Source organism: Protopterus annectens, chromosome 17.part0, assembly GCF_019279795.1.
Source record: "Protopterus annectens isolate FY-2018-M chromosome 17.part0, PAN1.0, whole genome shotgun sequence".
Classification (NCBI taxonomy): domain Eukaryota; kingdom Metazoa; phylum Chordata; order Ceratodontiformes; family Protopteridae; genus Protopterus; species Protopterus annectens.
In genome coordinates this window covers 128,872,317-128,896,225 of record NC_056751.1, presented here as the reverse complement: position 1 = coordinate 128,896,225, position 23,909 = coordinate 128,872,317, and the positions used below count along the sequence as shown (strand labels likewise).

At 36.5% G+C, this 23,909-nt stretch overlaps 1 protein-coding gene across 1 annotated transcript in view; it reads left to right on the top strand.

The window, feature by feature from the left end:
• Nucleotides 1-23,909, top strand: part of YTHDC2 (YTH domain containing 2) — a 1,963,388-nt gene that overhangs the window by 622,607 nt on the left and 1,316,872 nt on the right. Inside the window, exon 7 of the mRNA XM_044059160.1 lies at nt 21,724-21,881. Within this exon, the coding sequence (XP_043915095.1) occupies nt 21,724-21,881 (158 nt within the window). The remainder of the gene's footprint in view (nt 1-21,723; nt 21,882-23,909) is intronic.

Genomic DNA, 23,909 nt, shown 5'->3' with positions numbered 1-23,909 from the left:
ATCCTTAGGATCAGTATATTTAATAGGAACAAAAATGGTGGCAAAAACTGGTGCAAAGACAAACACACCAAGAAAATCACCAGCAAGACAAATGGAAATTGCATTGTTTTTATTATCAGGTTAAGCGCTTTCATCAGTAAAATTTGACTTCATCAGAACAAGAGGTACAAGCAGCCATGTTTTTAAATGCACCAAAAACTTAAGTTGAAATCACACCATTCACTTTCATCTCACTTGAATAAATTAATAAATAATTGCTAATTGCCATTCTTATTTAAAGTGAAAAAGCATATGTACTAAACTTTGTATTAATCATTTCATATAAAACTGTTTATTAAAAAAATGTAGGATCTACCTATATTAAAATACCAACTTTAAAAATTGCAAAAATGTCAAGGTTATTTTATATAGTATATTATATTTTCCCAGCTTTTTCTTTTAAGGCTGGTACAATAGATATAAAATTATTCAAACCACGGTACAGGTTGGCAGCCAACCTCAATTGCCGCATAAGTTCTCTTTTGTTCAAAATATTCTTCCAGTCCCCATCCCTAGGGTTTATGTGAATGACATCCAGGATACCAAATTTAAAACCAGAAAAGTTGTTGCATGCTTTGCTGTGCCTGTACAGGGCATTAGTTTCCTTTTCATTTTTTGTTTCATACAAGTTTTCATAAATCCTGGACTTAAAAGCCTTTTCAGTCTTTCCAACATAAAACCCCACACAGGTGTTACACTTAACTAAATATACTAACTTTATTTAGTAAGGCAGTTGCCTTTCTTAAAAAATACTGTATCCGTGGTCCTATTGTCTAAAAACACACTGTTTTGGCTGTAAAATTAAGCTGCATTGTGAGCAGAGTCCACAAGCTTTTGTACATTCATTTTTCTTGTTACTTCTAAAGGTTGAACTAACTTCTAAGGTTAACTTCAAGTTGCTGCCCACTTTGGTTGAAAACAAAGGTTTATCACCCACTGCCTGAAATATATTATTGTCCGTTCTAAAAATACTCCAATTGTTAAGAATATTCTTTATTTTACTATATAATGGGCTGTATTGTATAACACAAGCCTGTATGAAATTGCCAGATAGTTCAACCTTTTTTCCTTTATCAGTATTCTGGGTTTCAGAAAGGTCTCTACCTAATAGTGGTTTGTACTTTGAGCCTCACTGATAAAGAATTTCTGGCAAAATATTTTCCACCAACTCTGTGGGATAACCTCTCTCTGCAAACATGTTGGTTAAACCTTTAAATTCCTGAACATCTTCTTTATGAGAAGTCACCCGAGCAATTCTAATGGCTTGCCCTTTTTTTTCTCAAATATTTTTTTTATTTTCAATTAAAATAACATTTATCATTTTAAACAACTATATACAATATTTACAATAGCCTAACTTTCAGTTATATACACTGTATGTTATTAAATATAGAATTAACAGATCAGTTATCAGAGATACAATATTGATTATTGAAGAATGACCAACAAAGATATAACTTTTTTCCAAGGATTTACCAATGACCTGGGATAGATTCATAGTTCTTTGATTTTTATTTCCATCTATGCAGTTGTCTTCAGTAAAGTGTAGAATTCTTCCAAGGTCGGGGGTCTTTTTGAATTCCACCTTCTGGATACGCATTTCCTAGAAATAGCAAGTATTGTCCATAACAAATACGCATTTGTCTTCTTCAGTTAGGGACCTTCATTTGCATTTAGTGTTATCAATACTTTAGTTAAGGTAAAGGATTCATTAAATAAAGCTTGTAAAAATTGATTCATTCCATTCCAGTATGATTTAATTTTATTACATTCATAAAAAATATGAATCCAGTCTGCTTTATTTGACTTTTCACACCTCCAGCAAAAAACATTTTTAGTAGTACTGATCTTTTTAATTATATCTGGTGTTAAAAATGCTCTTTGTAAGTATTTCCAGTTAAATATTTTCCAGTTCTGTGTGTTAGAGGTGTAATTAACTGATAGTAAGATGTTACTTTTAATTTCTTCTGTTAATTGCAGTGACTGACCTTTTGTTAAGAACTGCCAGTATGATGGTTTGGGAATTGTTTTATATGTTATTAACTCTTTATATAGATTTGAAATGGAATTTTTCTTTTCACAACTATTATATATAAATTCATACAGAAAACGTATTAGATTTGGAATAACTTTAAATTAATATTTATTAATCTGCATAAATCTTGAGTGTACATTAGAATGCTTTATAAGGTTAACCAGTCCTGCGTTGGAATATTGTAAGCAGTTTTTATCATATGTATATCTAAACCATTTAATTTATTTACACATTGAAACAAGCATAAGAATCCAATTTGTTCCTAGGAGGTTATTGTTTCCCTAAATATTTTGTGAGGCAAGTTCTTAGTGATGGTAAATGGGGTTAAAAGGTCAAACCAAAGTTTTAGATCTGTGTTTGCATTGATAAGTTTCCTAAAGGAATTGATGTAATGATTAATCGGTGTTGTTTAAGGAGGTTTTGTTATATTATATTGTATACTTATCCATAGCATGTACCAGGGTTTGTTTGATTTGAATACTATTAAAAATTTTTTTAATCGATTAAATTCATTTGTTAATATAGCCGTTGTTAATTATTTCCAGTTGGCAACATAATTTGGATTTATCCAGTCTATTGTAGTTTGAAGCACAGATGTTTTTATATATGTTTCTATTTCTGGGAAGTTCAATCCTCCTTGTTTCCAGAGTCCAATGTGATGAGTTAGAGCTACTCTGTTCTTTTTGGGATACCATAAAATTTTATTAAACATGAGTTTATTTCTTTAAGAATGCATCTTTCAGGAATTAACTGTATTGCTAATGCTACATACAGTATTTTTGGCAATAAGATTATTTTTACTAATTGCAATCTGTCTTCAAAAGTTAATTTATATTTATATTTTATTTATTTCAGTTTGTTAACTGGGAAAGTCCATTGGGCCAGGGTAGCCCGTTTTCAATGGAGGCCCGAGGAGAAAAGCTCCAGACAGAAAGACAATGTACAATGTATTAGCACAGCATATAAGAACAACAGTTTAACATTCAGTATATACAGCAAGACAAGATTTTACATATCTTGAAATATATGAGCTGAGTCATTCACTTATAAGATGTTGGCAAAAGCAATAAATTTATGTTCATTTAATACACTACATGTATTTAGGCAAATGAATTTTAGAGAGATGAATTGAAGCCATGGCAAAGATTAGAGTAGAGTAGAATAGAATAGGGATAGGTATCAGGATTCAGGTAGGACGGGTACAGGAGCACTCCCAGAGGGAGTAGAGGTGAGAGTGGAGTAGGGTTTTAAAGGATGGAAGGTTTGGGGTGGTTCTAATGTAAGGGGGAAGAGAGTTCCATAATCTGGCAAGGGAGAATGATAGAAGATGCCCTGGTGCATGTAAAGGCTTGTAAAGTTCTAAGTGGTTCTGATTTGTGGATCTAAGTGTTGTATGTGGCTGGTGAAGTTTTAGGTAAGAGGAGAGTTATGGACAGTTAGAAGGTTTGATAATTAGCTTGTGTGCTGTAGTTAGTTGAATGAAATTTAGGTAGCTTGGGAGTTCCAACCAATTTAGAGCATGTAGGGAGTTGCAATGGTGAGTAGAGGATTTGGATCCTGTGGCAAACTTAGAAATTCTGTTATAGCATGAGGAAAGTTTAGATTTTATTGATGATTGGAGGTTAGAGATTAGCGGAGCTCCATACAAAAGGGAGGGTAGGAGGTAGGTGGTAGATGTCTAGAAGACAGAGAAAGGTAGCGTCTGTGTCAATAAAGCATTCCAAGTTTTTGATGAGTATTTTTAATATTGGTTTGTAGGTGGATATCAAATTTTTGCTGGTCATCGATAAGAACGCCCAGAAGTTTTGCATGGGGAACCATTTCAATAGATGTTTTGTTTAGGCTAAGTATAGAGAAGGATGCTTTGTCAGCAGCATTATGTCTACAAGGGGTAAAGATCATTATTTTGAATTTGGAGGCATTTAGGGCTAGGTGATTGTCAAGCATCCAGGACTCAGTGTAGGCGAAGGCTTCTTGCGTAAGGTTTATTAGTAAAGGAAGAGTTTTGGCTGAGCAGATGATAGTGGAGTCATCTGCGTATTGCACCAGTTTAGCATTGGGGATCTTTTGGTGGAAATCATTGATGAAAATGTTAAATAGTAAAGGACCCAAAATAGAGCCTTGGGGTACACCTGTTGGGGTGTGAAGGAAAGAGGAAGTGCAGTAGTTCCATTTTACAGCTTGTTCCCTGGCTGAGAGATAGCTGGAGAACCAATTGATTGACGAGGAGGAGAGATTAAGATGGCAGAGTTTAGAAAGTAGAAGCTCATGAGAGAGAGTGTCGAAAGCTTTGGATAAGTCGAGGAGGAGTGTAGAAGCTATGTTCCCAGAGTCACAAGCAGAGTTAATGATTTTGAGGCAGGAAAGAAAGGCAGTGGTGGTGCTGTGTCCTAGTCCAAACCTGTGTTGGGTAGGAGTTAGGAGTTGGCTGCCCAATAGGTAGGGTAATAGTTGGAGGTGAATACATTTTTCGATAATCTTACAGATAGGGGATAGGATAGCAATAGGGCGAAAGTTGGAGATGGAACAGTTGGATGATGAAGGCTGTTTTCCAGAGGTGTGGTACATAGGACTCCTGAATGGAGCAATTGATTAGGATGCTGATTGGAAGGGGCTATGCCATCAGCAGCTAGTTGGAGAAAGTTGAATGGAATGTCATCTGAGGCACTAGAGCAAGGTTTTAACTTTTGTAGGAGCTTTTTATAGTGTGGGTAGGAATGGATTTGAAAGTAAAAGGGGAGGACTTAGGGTTCATGGATGTTAAGTTTTTGTTATCAGTTAAGTTGGGGGGGATGTTAGGGAAATAAGAGGTGAGTTTGCTTATGGAGTTAATAAAAAAGGAGTTGAATTGGGTAGGTAGGTGGAGGTCTGGTGTGTCTGGGTCAGGGCAAGGGTTCTCTTTTTTGCCTGGGTATAATATTGATGTAATACTTTTCCAAAATTTTCTGGGGTTGGTTTTATGGTTATTTTGATGTTTAAGGTAGTAGGATTTGCGGTCAGTGGCTATTTTTTTGTTGATTTTGCAGTTGGTTGTATTCGGCAAGAGAGTTGGGAGTTTTGCATTTTTGGTAGTATTTCCAGATTTTATCTCGGTGATGCATAAGTAGTTTTGTGTATTTAGTTAGCCAGGGGGCTGTTTTGGATCTGAGTTTTTTGGTTCTACTGGGAGCGAAGTGGTTAAGTATGTCAGTGAAAATTCTATTGAAATGTGAGACTGTGGCATCTAAAGGGAGGGACTTTAGAGGGTTCCAGTCTACCTGTTTAGAGAAAATTAGGGGGTTGAAGTTTTGCATGTTGCGGGTGGTAATGTGTCTGTGCTGAAAGAGAATGGTGGAGGGGGAATAACGTTTGCAGGCAGGGAGATGGTCACTAAGGGAGTCTGCGAGAGTACCACTATCAGAAACTTGGTTTGGGTGGGAGACTAGTATCCAGTCAAGGATGCTACCTGTGGTTTAATCTTTATTTGGTCTAGTAGGGGTTTTGATTAGCTGTGTGAATTGATATAGGTTGATGCTTTGAGAAGGGGTAGATGAGTCATTGGAAAACCAGTTTATGTTGACATTGCCTAGGATTATTGTCTCACTGTTTATGTTGGTGGTGAACCAGGCAAGAATATCTTCCAGTATAGGGATATTGTTACCAGGAGGGAATGTACAGGGAGGCATTGCATAAAGTTTTATTGTTTACTTTGAGAAGGGCGAGAGCTCGGCGGTGTCAAATGAGGGTATGTGCTTAGTATAGGGCATTACTGTTAAGGAGGAGGAGAAGAGTAAGGCTACTCCTCCACTTTTCTTTTGAGGTCTGTCACTTCTTATAAGTTTATAGTTAGGTGGCATAATTTCAGTATCTTTTATGTGTGGTTTTAGCCAGGTTTCTGTGATAGAGACAATATCAGGTTTGTTATGAGAGATGCAGGCGTGAAAGGAAGGTATTTTATTACAAAGGCTCCTGGCATTGTGTGGCAAGGAGAAGAGATTTGTGGTGCAGGGAAGAGCTATGTGAATGTGGTTTAGAGGTGGAGTTGTGTGAAGGCCCTGGGTTAGGGTGTATGTCTCCAGAATGGAGGAGGAGGGTGATAAATTTTGAGTAGAGTATGGATAGGTCTCTATTTTCTAATGGGTCATAGGAGTAGATATTGGAACCTAATGAGGTGAGTTTGGTTTGTATGGGAAGTGGTTTACTAAGGGTAAGGAAGAGCTTCCTTTGAAATAGAAAAGATTCATTGTGTTTGTAGAGGTGGGGGAGGCTTGGGTTGTAAATGGAAAGTCTTTTTTAATGTAAATTGCAGTTTTGTGAAAGGGAGGGGAGTGCTGAAACTGTGGGAGACTAGTAAGGTAGAGTAAGCAGAAGAGGATTAGGCTTAGAAATATTGGTATTAGAGCACAGGCAGGTTTTGTTTGCATGGTGGGAGACATAGTGTGAGTTAAGTGAGAGGGATGTGTAGGTAGGAAGGGAGATGGTTGATAAGTTTGAGAGGAAAGGATTAGAATGAAATGTGTGAGGGTGTATTCACATGGATATAGAAGGGTGGAGTGTGATATAAGTAGTGGGTGGTGGTTTGGTGTAAGACAGTAGGTGTAGGATAGTGATAGGGTGTAGAGGGAAGGGACTTAGTTTGATGGGAGGGGTTTGTGTGGGAGAGGCTAGAGAGCTATAAATGTAGATGTACTGGGGCAGGTGCGAAGTGGGGGCTCAGGGTAGGGGAGAAGAGTAGAGTGAGCTCACAGGGCGAATGGAGCGGGAAGAGCCAAGGAAGGAAGGGTCCAAGCCCGGAAGAGAAACAATCAGTGGAGTAGAAAGGTGGGATCGGAGAAGAAAGTATGCAGGAAGGGGGAAAGGCAGTTGTAGTAGTGAGTGATAGGGAGAAGGAAAGGAGGTGAAGGGAGATGGTCTACGAACACCAGGCTACAGCAGTAAAGTCAAAGGTGGTGGAAATAAGTACAGCTAAAAGGGATTTTAGAATTATGTACAGGCTGCCATCTAGGGGACAAATCTATGTCTGCAGCACTGACCACAGTGAGCGTTCCCGAGCCAGGGGAGAAAAAAAAGGGGAGGAAATGTTTGGCTAAAAAACGTGGGATAAGAGTAAGTGGCAGGCAATATTTGGAGCATTTCCTGCTGGCTGTCCTGATGGGGTGTGTGTACTAACCACCTAGTAGGGATAAGGTACAGTCAGTTATTCAGTAATTATTGAGGCAAGCAAGTTACAAACGCACGTACTTTCTGGAGACCCTTTTGGAGAAGAAAAAAGACAAGGCAGGGAGTAGTTTGGTTCTTTCCTTGGGATGAGGTGTGAAGTTCCTTTAGGGAGAGGCTTACTCTCTTTGATGACCAGCAGGACCTGGATAGGAGAATAGATGTAGCACAAAGGTTGGAGAAGGCTATGGAAACTATAGAGAGGGAGAATAAAAGTAAGGGGTAAGATTGCAGTTTAAAAAAGATTAAATAGTGATGTGTTAACAGCAAGGCATGTTTACAAGTTACAGAGGTACTAGGCTGAACCCAAGCAGTATATAACAGGCAGCAAATACCACTTTATACAAGCTTAAACATAGCTAGAACACTTTTTGGCATGCTAACACACTGGTGAGACTAGCATTCTTTTATCAGAATGTAGCGCTAGCCCAAGCTTAATAATATCCCCTTGTCCAGGAATATCAGTGTTTAACATTACTATACAAGGTGCCTTAATGCGTTACAATAGTACAAGTGGCATAAAAAAACAGTTTCTGATTCATTACATGTATGGACGCTCGCTTACTGCTAAACATTAAGAAGATGTAATTTTGTTCCACTTTATTGTTTTGTTCATATTTTTGCATAACACTATTCCTAAATAGTTTTGTGTAAGTTCTTGTTTTCCTATGATGAATTTATCTATAACTTGTAGGTCTTTTTTCTTATTTAAAAATAGAAATTTTGATTTGATCTATTAAACTGAAATTTTTTTAAATTTCTCCATTACTTCTAGCTCTTTTAATGACTCTCTGGAGTTTGATAGTGTTAATAAAATATCATCAGCAAAAGCATTATTTTAGATATGTACTGGTCATAGACTTCTATTCCTTTTATTCTTGGATTATTGCGTGTTATTTCTGTAAGTATATCTATAGCGAAAGCTAGTAAAATAGGAGAAAGGAGGCATCCTTGTTTAGTACCTTTCGTTATATGGCTAGATTCTGAGGTGAAAGGACCTAATTTAATGTAGGCTAAGTTATTATAGCAATAACCCACACCTGGGTGTGGGTAATGCTAAATTTACCCACGGTTGGCGTGGTTTGGTCCCAAGGGCTAAGCCCGAGGGACCAAACAAAGCCAACCGTGGGTAAATTTAGCATTACCCACACCCAGAAGTGGGTTATTGCTATTATACTATGACATTATTTAAGAAAAGAAACTATTACTTTTCTTAAATAATGGCATAGTATAATGCCTGTTTACTGCCCTTCCGCAGATGTCTGGCATCCGCGGCAGTTCTGATGTACTGCGGCGCGCAGTACATCAGAGTTGTGAGCAAAGCGGAGAAAGCAAGATCTCCGTTGCTTTTTAGTCGCTATGTTAAATGAGTTTAACATGGCGAGACAGTTTTAAAATAAGCAACGGAGATGTCTGTTGCTTATTTTAACTGTCTCGCTATGTTAAACTCATTTAACATAGCAACATAAAAAGCAACGGAGATCTTGCTTTCTCCGTTGCTTTTAAACATTTCGCTATGTTAAATGGGTTTAACATAGCAGACAGCTTTAAAATAAGCAACGGAGATCTCCGTTGCTTATTTTAAAGCTGTCTCGCTATGTTAAACCCATTTAACATAGCGAGACAGTGTTTTAAAAAAACGAGTTATACTAATGGAAAAAAGTCCGGGCGACCGGACCTTTTTCCATTAGTATAACTCGATTTACAACGGGCACGCTGGCCAATCAGCGTGCACGTTTTGGGGGGGTCATGGTATAATAATGTATATGTTTTTAGTAATAAGATGAAGGGAGGAGGAAATTCAAATAATGCTAAAGTTTTAAATAGATATTCCCAGTTGAGGGAATCAAAGGCTTTTTCTATGTCTAATCTGATTACAAGTGTTTATTTTCTTTATTCACAGTCTATAAGAGTAAGTATCCTTTTAATATTATCATATGTGTGCCTATTATATAAAAATCTAGTTTGATCATTATTAATTGTCTTTGAAAGTGGGATTTTCATTCTGTTAGCTAGGATTGACATGAATATTTTGTAATCATTATTCAGTAGTGATATAGGTCTGTATGAGGTGCTAAGGTCTGATGGTTTATTATCTTTTAGAATTGGTTTTATGAGAGAATATTTCCTTGAGGGTGGTATTTTTGCTTCTGACTGGACTTCTAGCAAAGTTTTATGAAAAGGGAAGATTACTGTTGAAGGGAAGAGTTTGTAAATTTTTGTAGTTATACCATCTATCCCTGGTGCTTTGTTAGATTTACTTTTTTTTATCTTTTCAACAATTTCTTTGTAGGATATAGGTTTTTGTAGGTCTAGTTTTACGTTTTCGGGAATTTTTTTTGTATTGATAAGGTTTGTAACTAAGTTTATTTGGTTGGTATCTAAATCTTCCTTTTTGAAGTGTTCCATATAATGAAACCGAAATGCTTCAAGGATGTCTCCTATATCTGATACTTTTTCTCTTTCTTTTCATGATATATACTACTAATGTTATTTGCTTTAGATTGTATTTTAATTCTTGTAGATAAGTTATGTAGATATCTGGAGGAGGTGGCTAATGAGTTTATTTTTAATTTTTCCAAGGCTAGACAAATTTTGTGTGTTAAAATTTCATTATATTTTTTATTTAATTCCTCTGTTCCTCTATTTCTTTTTTGACTTCTGGACAATTCTGATTTTTTTTTTAGATTTTGCTGTCAAGAGTCTGGTTTGCAAGTCTAATGATTCAGATTCCCACTCTCTAACTTTGTTTTTATACCAGCTAAGGGTCTTAGCAAATACGCTTTTAATGAGTCCCAAACCATGACTGTACTGATTTCTGTTGTATTAATAATTTCAAGAAAAAATTGTAGTTCTCACAACATCCAGGGTCTGAATTCTTTAATTTTCATTATATATGATGGAATTCTAGTTGAGAGGATTATAGGTTTAAACTCTATTTGGAGCTTCATTATCAGAGAATCATGATCTGAGAAGCGGCATGGAACTATTGAAAAGTTGAGATTTTTGTTTGTAAATCTTGAACTACGAATAATTTCTATTTTGGTTTGTGTTCCATATCTATGGTCTTTATGGGGAAAATAAGGATTTATCATCTTTTACTTTAAACGCATCTGTTAAATCAAATGAATCAATCAATTTTTTTAAGGATTTTGAAATAGTAGCTATACGAAAAGACTTATTGGTGGTTTAAGAAGCTTCTAAGGTACAATTAAAGTCTCCTTTTGTTGGAAATAAAATCTAGGTGTTTTTTTAACTGTTCCTGCTCCAATTGCTGGGAACCAATATAGATTAGCTAAGGTCCATGTTTTGTTATTAAATTTAATTATAACAAATGCTAGTAGATCTTCTTCGTCTTCATATTTATTAATAACGTTTGGAGTGATTATGTTTTTCTTCCAGAGAATTGATAGTCCTTTTGTCTTTGTTCTATAGGAGGATTGAGCGAAGACTGTATAGTCCTTAGGGTTCCAAATAGCTTAGTCTTAAAATGCGTTTCCTGGAGAAATACTACTTGTACCTTATTTAGATTTAAATATTTTAGTAAGTTTGATCTTTTATTTGCATTATTTAAGCCATTAGTATTTAATGATAAGAATGTTAAATCCATTTCAAGTTATTGTTGGAAGAAACTTTTTGCTTCTTTTTTTTTTTATTATAGTAGTTATATTATATTCTGTGATAACATTGAATGTTATTTTTGTGTGTGTAAACTTGGGAGTGTAATTTAATGTCCTTTCTTTAAATATAAGTAGGGTAAAATTCTGGTCAGGCTTTAAAAAAAGTACTTGTATAAAACATTAATTCTTAAGTATCAAATGCAAGTAAATATGAATTTTCCATTAAACATGGAATGAGTCATTCCTAATCCAATAGATAAAGCTAGATCTATTGGATTATCACTCATGCCTTTAACCAACAATATGAACTGAGCTCCATATGTTAAATTAATATATGGAGAATTTTCTTAAGAGATATGAAATTCTATATTATTCTATTATTCTTCTATAGTATTTTATATATCAGGATGGAATGTTAGTATGTAAACAATTATGTTGACTTAGAATATATCCAATATTTAGTTACCCTTAAAAGATCCCAAACATATCAGATATGTCATTTTGGATAAATTAAATGCAACAGAGGAGCATACACTAAATAAGCCAACAACAAATAGATTATTACTAAAATAATTTGACTAAAAGGACTCTACAGGAGACAATGAGTGATTACCAATGAAATATAAATTTACTGTAGGTGTACTGTCTTCCTTTATTTTCCCACTCTTCAGTCACCAACTTCAACTTGCACTTATGAAAAGACATGGCTTATCAGTGGTATCCTGACTCTGAGTAGAGGCACCCTACATTCTAGTGTGCAGTGCTTTTTTACATATTTATAGATTTAGAAAGCAGAGACTAAGAATGAATTATGATCACCCTGACAATTCACATCCTGCATAGGCACCTCCTTCTTCCAGAATGGGTAATCACATCAGGTCTAGAATGAATGTGAAGGTACCTATATGGTAATCAAGACTTACCTTGGGTAAGTATTAATCAAATAGTATTTAGAGCATCTTGGAGAGTTCTTGGGGCAGTTAGAATACTCTTGAGCCTCTCCTCCCTTGACCAGAAACAAAGATTTCCCTTCCCTTTCTTTCCCTTGTTTTAATTCAGTACTAATAAAAGAAATTCAGCAAACATAGGTAAACAGAAATAACATTCATTAGTCTGTCTTGTACATGACTCGCAATCCATTAAACAAGTCAGTGACTAACATCACTTTAGCAAACATTATAAAGACAAATTAGAAATAATTTTGCAGCTCTTTAAATTTTCTGATAAAGCAAAAAGTTAACAATAAGCTATTTTAACTAAAAGCATAAAGCATTTCAATTTTTCCTTGCATGTATACATTTCTACTTATATTGTAGTGTCAATAGCTGTCTTTGAAATCTGTACAATACTTCACTTCTTCAAATCATTCCTTTTTCATTTCAGGTTTTGTTTTGTCAAAATGGCAACAATATTTCAAGGGCACAATTAATATTTAGACTGATGTATCAAATAACTTGTCAGTTGCCAATTAAGTTAGTTTAGAATGTATGGTTAGTGCAAATATAGCATGTTGCATCGTAACAGGAACAGGCAAGCAAAAGTTGAGGGTGATGCTACTCAATGCTAGAAGTCTAAATCTCAAAATGCCCTCACTCAAGGCACTCCTTAAAATGGAGAACATCGATATCTGTGCAGTGACTGAGGTCTCGTTCAAGGCTCCAGAGAGCATCCCTTCATTACGAGGCTATAACTTATACCACACTTTTCGGGCCATGTAACCTGGACCAGAACACCAAAGGCGGAGGTGTGTCCATATTCATTAAGGATATCCACACCTCCAGGCTAGTTGCTCAGCATAATGCAGCTGAGGTTATCCAAGTGCAACTAACTCTGGGCAAAACTGCAATCCAAATTGTAGCTTGCTGCAGATCCCCCACCATGCCTCAGGATTCCCACTTCTCTTTTTTTGATGTACTGGAAAATATTAGGGTTCAACCAAACAGTCTAATAATGGGCAGTTTCAACTACCCCACCGTTAACTGGGAAAACTACTCCTGTACCAACTCCTTCGCTCAACGCTTTCTGGAATTTATAAACTCCAATGCCCTGGATCAACTACCCCCACCAGGGGCAACAATATCCTAGATCTAGTCATTGCCAACATGAATGATCTGTGTTTCACACCTGAAGTCAATGCCTCATTGGTCCAATCCGACCATAAGCTAATTACCTTAGATATCCACATCCTGCCCCACCCCCATTAAGGAAACCACGGTAAAAAATTTCTCCAAAGCCAACTTCATGCTTCTTAAGACAGAAGTGGTGACCATCATGACACCCATGCAGATGGACAATACAGTTACGACTTCTGAATCCTACACAATTGCACTTTATACACACACGAGTGCATGACTCGTGCTATCCCAAACAGAGCCAAGACGCTATCCTCCAAAAAAGGAAGCCAATCTGGTGGTCCCCTGCCATAAACAATCTGTACACCAGAAGGAAGAAACTGTTGCAAAAAAGAGTAAAATCCAATGAGTGGAGGAGCTCCCTGGTCAGCCTCAATAAGAAGCTGCCATCCCTGATAAAATCCTCCAAAGCTAGTTACGAAAACAAAATCGCCACTGATTCTGAAGACAACCACAAAGCATTCTATAGGTATGTCAGGAATCTCAATGGCAACACTCAGATCTGCTCTGAGTTACAGCACAATGGCACTAAATATGCAGACCCAACTGATATTGCCAACATCCTGGCAGATAGGTTTAGTGCTAACTTTATCACCCTCTCACCCCCAAAAGAGCCCATCTCTATACTAGAAGAATGCAAAGTTCCTGTAATCACGGCTGCACAGGTAAAAAGCGCACCCAACAAAGCCAAGAACACCGCATTCATGGGACCAGACAACATCCCAGGCTGCATTCTACACAAACTACAGAACGAACTGGCACCTCACCTAAGTACCATGTTCAATCTTAGCCTCACCTCAGGCTTTGTGCCCACTGAATGTCGCACTGCGACAGTTATCCCACTCCACAAGGGGGGAGAGCCACCACGGACCCCGGGATTTACCGCCCCAATAGCCTGACAAGCCTGGTCTGCAAGGCCATGGAATGTATCATCATGGAACTTATAAACAAAGACATCAGTAATCTCCAAACTCTCTACCACACCCAATTTGGGTTTGTAAAAGGCAGATCATGTCTCCTAAACCTGATAGACTTCTTTGAAGCAGTTACCAAAGCTTTAGACGAAGGTAAGGTGGTTCTCACAGCCTATCTAGATCTTGCTAAGGCTTTCTACATCATCCCCCACTCTGGAATTATACATAAACTCACTAAACTAGGTATAAATCCCTATGTCACAAGATGGGTTGCCAACTGGCTCACTGGCAGAACCCACACTGTGAAAGTAGCAGACTCCAGATCCGACTTCAGACCAGTGAAAAGTGGAGTACCACAGGGTTCAGTCCTAGGTCCTCTCCTGTTTGGTATCTACTTCTCTGAAGTACATGCTAACACAGAAGGTCTTTGGCTAACGAAGTTCGCAGATGACTGCAAAGTAATAGCCATAATCGAAACTCCTAACGATGTGGACATCCTACAAAAGGGCCTCACTGAGACAGATGCCTGGTGTCAAAGCCATGGCCCCAAGCTCAATGCCAAAAAGTGCATTGTCATCCCCTTTGGTAAAAACTCTGTACCCATGAACTACAGCATAGGCGGTAGTCTACTTAACACCAAAAGTGTGATGAGACCTTGGGACACACAGGTGGACAGTAGTCTCTCCTTTGATAATCACATTGCCACAGTAGTCAAGAAATCCTTCTACGTGGCACACCTCATCACAAAAGGTTTCTCATCCAGAAAAGAAAAGAGGTCATTGTTCCCCTCTACTCATCACTCATTAGACCTATGGAGTGCAACGCCCCTTTTGGTATGTACCTCACAAGACATCAACAACAATTTGGAAAGGCCGCAGAAATACCTCACAAAGAGAATCACCAGCCTCAAACAGATGCCCTACGCAGACCGTCTCAAAAAACTCCAGCTTTACTCTGTTGCATATCGCCTACTCAGAGGTGATCTCTGCCTAACATAAAAAGCTATGTCAACCCCAGATCTGTTGGACATGCTCCACTTAATGAAATCCCAATCCCTCTGAGCTACATGCTCTAGGGAACTAAACCTTGTCACCACAATAAACAGAACATGCCAGAGGGATAGATTCCTGTCCCAGAGACTTCACATACTCTGGAATAAACTATCTATCTATATCAAATAAAGCTCCTCATTAGCACTCTTCAAGAAAAATCTTGATGATTGGATGGGAAATAGGAAATTCACCCCAGGGATCACTGCTGTGGCTCTGCTCGACAGTGGCACAGGAAAATAATTTTCTTGGGAGGCAAAAGCCAGGGTACCTTTTTGGCTGGGCTTGTATAGGCCTTAGGGCTGATAGCCTAGTACCTACCTATGAATAATACATATTTTTTCGTGTGCTCTAGAGACTGTCATATGCAAGTGACATATATATAATGTAGCATATATAGAGCAGATGGCTTATGGATTCAGGTTGTTAAAGTAAATTATGCTTATTAATCAGGCAGTTACATTTAAATTCACAAGTAATGTGTGAACATTTCAGTTGAGTTTCCTGGAATGTGTAGTCCAATGTGAATAACTGAGTCCACTTTTCTTCATAAACATATGTCACAATTCATTAAACTAAGCAGAGTCTAACATCTATCTAATAATAATTATAAATACAAAGAATAGTAATTTCCCAGCACTTCAAACTTTCTGATATTGCAGAATGTTGACAGTAAGCTATTTTAACTGGAAGACTAAAACATTTCAATACTTCCTTGTGAATATACAAGTTTACTTTTACTGTAGTGTCAAGAACTGTCTTTGAAATCTATGCGTTACTTCACTTCTGTCAAGTCATTCATTTTACAGTTCACATTATATTTTGTCAAAATGTCAATAGCATTTCAAGGGCACATTTAATATAAATGGCCTGCCCTTTGACAATACTTCTTTTCTGAAAAAGGGGGTGGTGGCTGTTAAAATGAAGACATGCATTACAATAAGTTTTCTTCTTGTATACCTTACATTTAAAACCTTCTTTGTATTTAGCTATAGTAGTGCCTAGGTAATGTATCTCACTGTCATGAAATTCAAAAATGAATTTCAGAACACTTGTAGTACTATATAGATATTCAATAAAATCCAGAATTTTACCTTCATCTCCCTTCAATAAAATAAAAATGTCAGCCAGGAACCTTCTGTATAATAAAATGTCAGAATAGTAACTACTTTGAAAAATATATCCCATCTCCCACCCGAACAACATGATGTTGGCATATATAGGGGCACAGGCTGCACCCATAGCAACCCCTTTTATCTGTTGATAGTACTGACCTTCAAAAAATATGTAGTTATTGTCTAAAACCAAGGCCATAATCTCACAAACAAGGTTAACCTGCTCAGGGGAGAAATTAGAACAAACAACATCTCTTCAAAATATTCAGCCCCCTCTTTCCTGGGAATACAGGAAAACAAATCTTGAACATCAGTAGTCAGGAAACTGACCTCTGAAGACCAGATGGTCTGGTTTAATTAAGAATTCCCAAGAATCTTTGATAAGGTGGAGGTATCCCCTCCACAACATGTTTAACCATTTTGTCCACAAATACTGCCATATTTTGAGTTTTTGTTCCTCCCGCCTCAACAAAAGGCCTAAAAGGAGGCACCAAAACATCTTTGTGGATCTTGGGGATATCGAATAACCCTGGCACTTTAGCGAAGGAATTCAAAAGAAAGTCACAAGTTTCCTGACTAATCCTCTGTTCTAAGATGTATTCTTCTAGAAAGCTGTCTTCATTGGTAGGAAATGTTAATTTCGTTCTTGGATACCTGCAAATAATTTTCCTCATTAAACAAGGTAGTTTGCATAGTATTGTTGTAATCTTCAGTGTTAAAAATCACAATCCCACCACCCTTGTCTGGAGTCATTATACAAATACGTTTATCTTGTCTCACTTCATACAATAAATCCCTCTCTGTCTGATTCAAATTGTGGTAAACTTTCTTATTGTTGGTCCATAATTTATAAATATCTTCTTTAACCACTTTTTCGAAACTGGCACCAAACAATGGGGGGGGGGGGGGGTTGTAAACACTACTTTTCTTGAAAGGTGAAGATTTAATATCTACACTACTGCCTTTGTTCTTTGAAAATAAAACCCGAAAGTTTAACTTCCTTGTATACAGTTGTACATCAAGTAGAACTTCTGCTATATCAGGAATTCTGGTGGGAACAAATTTAAAACCTTTGGAGAAGAGTGAAAAAACTTCTTCGCAAATAGCCCTGTCAGTATAATTATAAATATTAAAACCTTGAAAAGTGTGAATAATTTTGGGGTGGGCATCATCTAATACCTGCCCCTCCCTCTGAAAAAATTGCCCCTTCTGAGATAAAAGGTTGAATTGCAATAATGCTGAGTTCCATGTTGTCTGTTCGCTATTCTTTATGAGCGTCTCAGTGGTGGAAAATCCCCCTGTTCAGGATATTCTTCAATAGATGGATTATCAAGATGGGCCCCACCCTCACTTTCATGAAATTCAGAATCATTGAAATAGTGTTTGGGTCCTCTGGCTTCCGGGCCTTGCCTATCTATAACCAGTCTACTGGTAGGATAAACTGTATTAAACTGATACTGCTTGAGCTTGATATCCCTATCTCATTTTCACTTCTTTTTTAAAAACTGAGTATTACACTTTTTCTCAACCCTATTAAGAAATTTATAATAGAGTTCTTCATACTGAGAAAACAATAAATCATCCAAAATACAATTATTTAATTCCTCTACTTCTTTTTGTATTTTAACCTTCATTTGCTCTTGAAAGAATACCGCTTTAAGCATTTCAATTCCCCATTTGTCAAATAAACCAACAAAATCATTGATCATGACAGAGTCATAATACAGACCAAAAGGAAATTTAAAAACACGTAACCCTTGAGAAACCACTTTCAACCGTATGCATTCATTAAAATAAACCATTTCCATTTGTAAAGTCTTTAGCTTATATAACTTTTTTTCAAAAGTAAAAATCATGCCATTCACAGAGTGGTAGTTCCTTGCTTCATCTTTCTCATACTCATGGTTAGCTTCACAACTCCTATTAGGCTTGAGAAAATTATATTTTTTATTCAAAAAAAAAAAACATTAAACTTCAAACTTGTCCCTCTCAAAGCCTAAGGGGAACTAGATACACGGGTTACGTCCCCTAACCGTTTGCCAAATGCTACACCAGCCTGGGACCTCACATTAGAAATATTAGAGCAAACAGTACCTTTGTTTTTGTTCATTGGTGTCTGCTGCATGTGTGGTTCATCTGCTTGAATGGTCTCAATATTGTTGCCAAAATAAACAACTCCGTTGCTGTTAGACCCTTCAGAATTTTTTTTTTACCATTTTTGTTATAAAAAGTAGCCCCTCAGCTTTCTGAGGATACAGGGGTGACGCCATGATGGATTACGGCTTCCGTGATGACGTTATTATGGCCTCAAACCCCACGAGTGCTGGCATCCTCTCCAAAGTTAAAATTCTTTTGTAAACGAAGTTTGGAAGCATCAAAGCTTCCCTTGTGGTTAGGGCTCAGCTCCAAAGAGCAAACATTAACAGATTTTTGAGAAAAAAGCTCAATGAGATGAGTTAATTCACCTTTCAGTTCAGCCACATCTTTTTTTCAATTCCAAAATCTCCATGGATTGCCCTGTACCAGTGCCAGCAGGCAAACTTAGCGTCCAAGGAATCCATGAGTCCAATTTGCCACAAACGAAAAACTAGTAACCAAAATGGTAACTGATGCAAAGACCAACACTTGCATCAGAAAATCACCAACAGGACAAATAGAAATCACACTGTTTTTATTATCAGGTTAAGCGCTTTCATCAGTAAAATTTGACTTCTTCAGAACAAGAGGTACAAGCAGCCAAGTTTTTAAATAGACCAAAAACGTAATAGGTTGAAATCACACCAATCACTTTCATCTCACGTGAATAAATTAATATATAATTACTAATTGCTATTCTTAAAGTGAAAAAACATATGTACTAAACTTTGTATTAATCATTTCACATAAAACTGTTTAATAAAAAACTATAGGATCTACCTGTATTAAAATACCAACTTTAAAAATTGCAAAAATGTCAAGGTTATTTTATATAGTATGTTATATTTTCCCATCTTTTTCTTTTAAGGCTGGTACAATAGATATAAAATCATCCAAACCACGGTACAGGTTGGCAGCCAACCGCAATTGCCACATATGTTCTCTTTTGTTCAAAATATTCTTCCAGTCCCCACCCCTAGTGTTTATTTGAATGACATCCAGGATACCAAATTTAAAACCAGAAAAGTTGTTGCATACTTTACTGTGCCTGTACAGGGCATTAGTTTCCTTTTCATTTTTTATTTCATACAAGTTTTCATAAATCCTGGACTTAAAAGCCTTTTCAGTCTTTCCAACGTAAAACTCCGCACAGGTGTTACACTTAGCCAAATATACTAACGCATTAGTAAGGCAGTTGCCTTTCTTAATAAACACTGTATCCCTGGTCCTATTGTCTAAAATCACACTGTTTGCCTGTAAAATGAAGCTGCATTGTGAGCAGCATCCACAAGATTTTGTACATTCATTTTTCTTGTTACTTCTAAAGGTTGAACTACCTTCTGAGGTTTACTTAAAGTTGCAGCCCACTTTGGTTAAAAACAAAGGCTCATCACCCACTGCCTGAAATATATCATTGTCAGTTATAAAAATACTCCAATTCTTGTTAAAAATATTCTTTATTTCACTATATAATGGGCTGTATTGTTTAACGCAAGCTTGTGTGAAATTACCAGATGGTTCAACCTTTTTTCCTTTATCAATATTCTGGGTTTCAGAAAGGTCTCTACCCAGTAGTGGTTTGTACTTTGAGCCCCATTGATCAATAATTTCTTGCAAAATATTTTCCACCAACTGTGTGGGATAACCTCTCTCTGCAAACATGTTGGTTAAACCTTTAAATTCCTGAACAGCTTCTTTATGAGAAGTCATCCGAGCAATTCTAATGGCCTGCCCTTTAACAATACTTCTTTTCTGAAAAAGGGGGTGGTGGCTGTTAAAATGAAGATATGCATTACAAAAAGTTTTCTTCCTGTATACCTTAGATTTAAAACCTTTTTTGTCTTTAACTATAGTAGAGTCCAGGTAATGTATCTCACTGTCATGAAATTCAAAAGTGAATTTCAGAAAACTTGTAGTACTATTTAGATATTCAATAAAACCCAGAATTTTACCTTTATCTCCCTTGCATAAATTAAAAATGTCATCCAGGAACCTGCTGTATAACAAAATGTCAGAATAGTAACTACTTTGAAAAATATATTCCAACTCCCACCCCAACAACACAATGTTGGCATATACAGGGGCACAGGCTGCCCCCATAGCAACCCCTTTAGTCTGTTGATAGTATTGACCTTCAAAACATATGTAGTTATCTAAAACCAAGTCCATAATCTCACAAACAATGTTAACCTGCTCAGGGGACAAATTAGAACAAACAAACAACATCTCTTCAAAATATTCAAGCCCCTCTTTCCTGGGAATACAGGAAAACAAATCTTGGACATCAATAGTCAGGAAACTGACCTTTGAAGACCAGAGGGTCCGGTTTAATTTAACTTAAGAATTCCCAAGAATCTTTGATAAGTTGAGGTTTTGGGTAGCCACTTTTGAAAAAGTGGTTAAGGAAGATATTTATAAATTGTGGACCAACAATAAGAAAGTTTACCACAATTTGAATCCGAAAGAGAGGGATTTATTGTATGACTTGAGACAAGATAAACGTATTCGTATAATGACTCCAGACAAGGGTGGTGGGATTGTGATTTTTAACACTGAAGATTACAACAATACTATGCAAACTATCTTGTTTAATGAGGAAAATTATTTGCAGGTATCCAAGAACCAAATTAACATTTCTTGCCTACGAATAGATAGCTTTCTAGAAGAATACATCTTAGAACAGAGGATTAGTCAGGAAACTTGTGACTTTCTTTTGAATTCCTTCCCTAAAGTGCCAGGGTTATTTGGTATCCCCAAGGTCCACAAAGATGTTTTGGCGCCTCCATTTAGTCCTATTGTGGTGGCGTTGGGATCAAAAACTCATAATTTGGCTGAATTTGTGGACAAAATGGTTAAACATCTTGTGGAGGGGATACCTCACCTTATCAAAGATTCTTGAGAATTCTTAAGTCAAAGTAAACTGGACCTCTGGTCTTCAGAGATCAGTTTCCTGACTATTGATGTTCAAAATTTGTTTTCATGTATTCCCGGGAAAGAGAGGCTTGAATATTTTGAAGAGATGTTTGTTCTAATTTGTCCCCAGAGCAGGTTAACCTTGTTTGTGAGATGTTGGGTTTGGTTTCAGATGATAACTACATATTTTTGAAGGTCAGTACTATCAACAGATAAAAGGGGTTGCTATGGGGGCAGCCTGTGCCCTGTATATGCCAACATTGTATTGTTGGGGTGGGAGATGGAATATATTATTCGAGGTAGTTGCTATTCTGACATTTTATTATTCAACAGGTTCCTGGATGACATTTTTATTTTATGCAATGGAGATAAAGGTAAAATTCCGGGTTTTACTGAATATCTTATTAGTACTACAAGTTTTCTGAAATTCACTTCTGAATTTCATGACAGTAAGATACATTACCTGGACACTACTATAGTTTAAGACAAAGAAGGTTTTAAATCTAAGTTTTACAGGAAGAAAACTTTTTGTAATGCATGTCTTTATTTTAACAGCCACCACCCCCTTTTTCAGAAAATAAGTATTGTTAAAGGGCAGGCCATTAGAATTGCTCGGATGACTTCTCATAAAGAAGATGATGGTCAAGAATTTAAAGGTTTAACCAACATGTTTGCAGAGAGAGGTTATCCCACAGAGTTAGTGGAAAATATTTTGCAAGAAATTCTGGATCAGTAGGGCTCAAAGTACAAACCAATACTGGGTAGAGACCTTTCTGAAACCCAGAATATTGATAAAGGAAAAAAGGTTGAACCATCTGGTAATTTCATATAAGCTTGTGTTATACAATACAGCACATTGTATAGTGAAATAAAGAATCTACTTAACAAGAATTGGAGTATTTTTAGAACTGACAATGATGTATTTCAGGCAGTGGGTGATAAACCTTTGTTTTCAACCAAAGTGGACCACAACTTGAAGTTAACCTTAGAAGGTAGTTCAACCTTTAGAAGTAACAAGAAAATTGAATGTACAAAAGCTTGTGGATGCTGCTCACAATGCAGCTTCATTTTACAGGCAAACAGTGTGATTTTAGACAATAGGACCAGGGATACAGTGTTTTTTTAAGAAAGGCAACTGCCTTACTAATGCGTTAGTATATTTGGCTAAGTGCAACACCTGTGCGGAGTTTTACGTTGGAAAGACTGAAAAGGCTTTTAAGTCCAGGATTTATGAAAACTTGTATGAAATAAAAAATGAAAAGGAAACTAATGCCCTGTACAGGCACACAAGTATGCAACAACTTTTCTGGTTTTAAATTTGGTATCCTGGATGTCATTCACATAAACCCTAGGGGTGGGGACTGGAAGAATATTTTAAACAAAAGAGGACTTGTGTGGCAATTGAGGTTGGCTGCCAGCCTGCACCCTGGTTTGAATGATTTTATATCTTTTGTACCAGCCTTAAAAGAAAAAAAGCTGAGAAAATATACTATATAAAAGAACCTTGACATTTTTGCAATTTTTAAAGTTGGTATTTTAATAAAGGTAGATCCTATAGTTTTTTTATTAAAGAGTTTTATGTGAAATGATTAATACAAAGTTTAGTACATATGTTTTTTCACTTTAAATAAGAATGGCAACTAGTAATTATTTATTAATTTATTAATTTATTCAAGTGAAATGAAAGTGAATGGTGTGATTTCAACCTATTAATTAAGTTTTTGGTGTATTTAAAAACTTGGCTGCTTGTACCCCTTGCTCTGATGAAGTTAAATTTTATTGTTTAAAGCGCTTAACCTGATAATGAAAACAGTTTGATTTCCATTTGTCCTGCTGGTGATTTTCTTGATCAGTATATTTAATGCCATTCTGTTGTAGCTCAGAGCAGATCTGAGCATTGCCATTTAGATTTTTGACATAGCTATAGAATGCCTTGTGGGAGTCTTTGGAATCTTTGGCAATTTTATTTTCGTAACTACCTCTGGAGGATTTTATGAGTTTGAGCTCCTTCCCTGTTCCATAAGTCCTTCCTTTCTATGAATCTCAATATGTTGTTGCTGCCATTGTGTGTTTCAGTGGTTCTGCTCCATTTGAGCACAGAGAGGGGGTTTCCTCAAGTTTTCTGCCTCAGTTAAGTCCATTTTTTCTACTTTTTTGACTTTCAGAATTGGGTTACTTTTTGGATTTCTGTCACTTAATTTATGTTCAGACCTATTTTTTTTTGCTTACTATGTCTATCCCTGTCATACCCTATATTAAGATTCATCTAGATACCATATCCTCTTAATATCTAGGCATTTCCTCTTCTATGTAAAATTTCTTTTACTCCATATGATCTTTTTTTATGTGCTTTCCCATGGGATTACAAATTCATTCTGTGGAAACCTATACTGTTTCCCTCTGAACCTGATGGCTGTACTCGCATTTAAATTCCTGTTGTGGAAGACTGTCTGGTAGCCATTGCATACTCAAATAATTTCAGAGCTCCAGGCTTTATTCTCTAAATTCCCTTAAATTATCTTTTATAAAGACAGAGGAACATTGAGGACTAACAAATCCTTTATGTTCAAGGTGGCCATATAGCTAGACTTGAATCACTGTGTTTATCTTACAGTTTTTCTTTACAAGTCATTCAAACAGGCGTGAATGTCAGCTGTATTAATTTTATGCACACAGGTGACTCAGATTCTGTGTTCACAGAACAATAGAATTCAGAAAAGATGAAAAGCTATTCGTTATCTTCTGAAGTAGTAAAGTTTA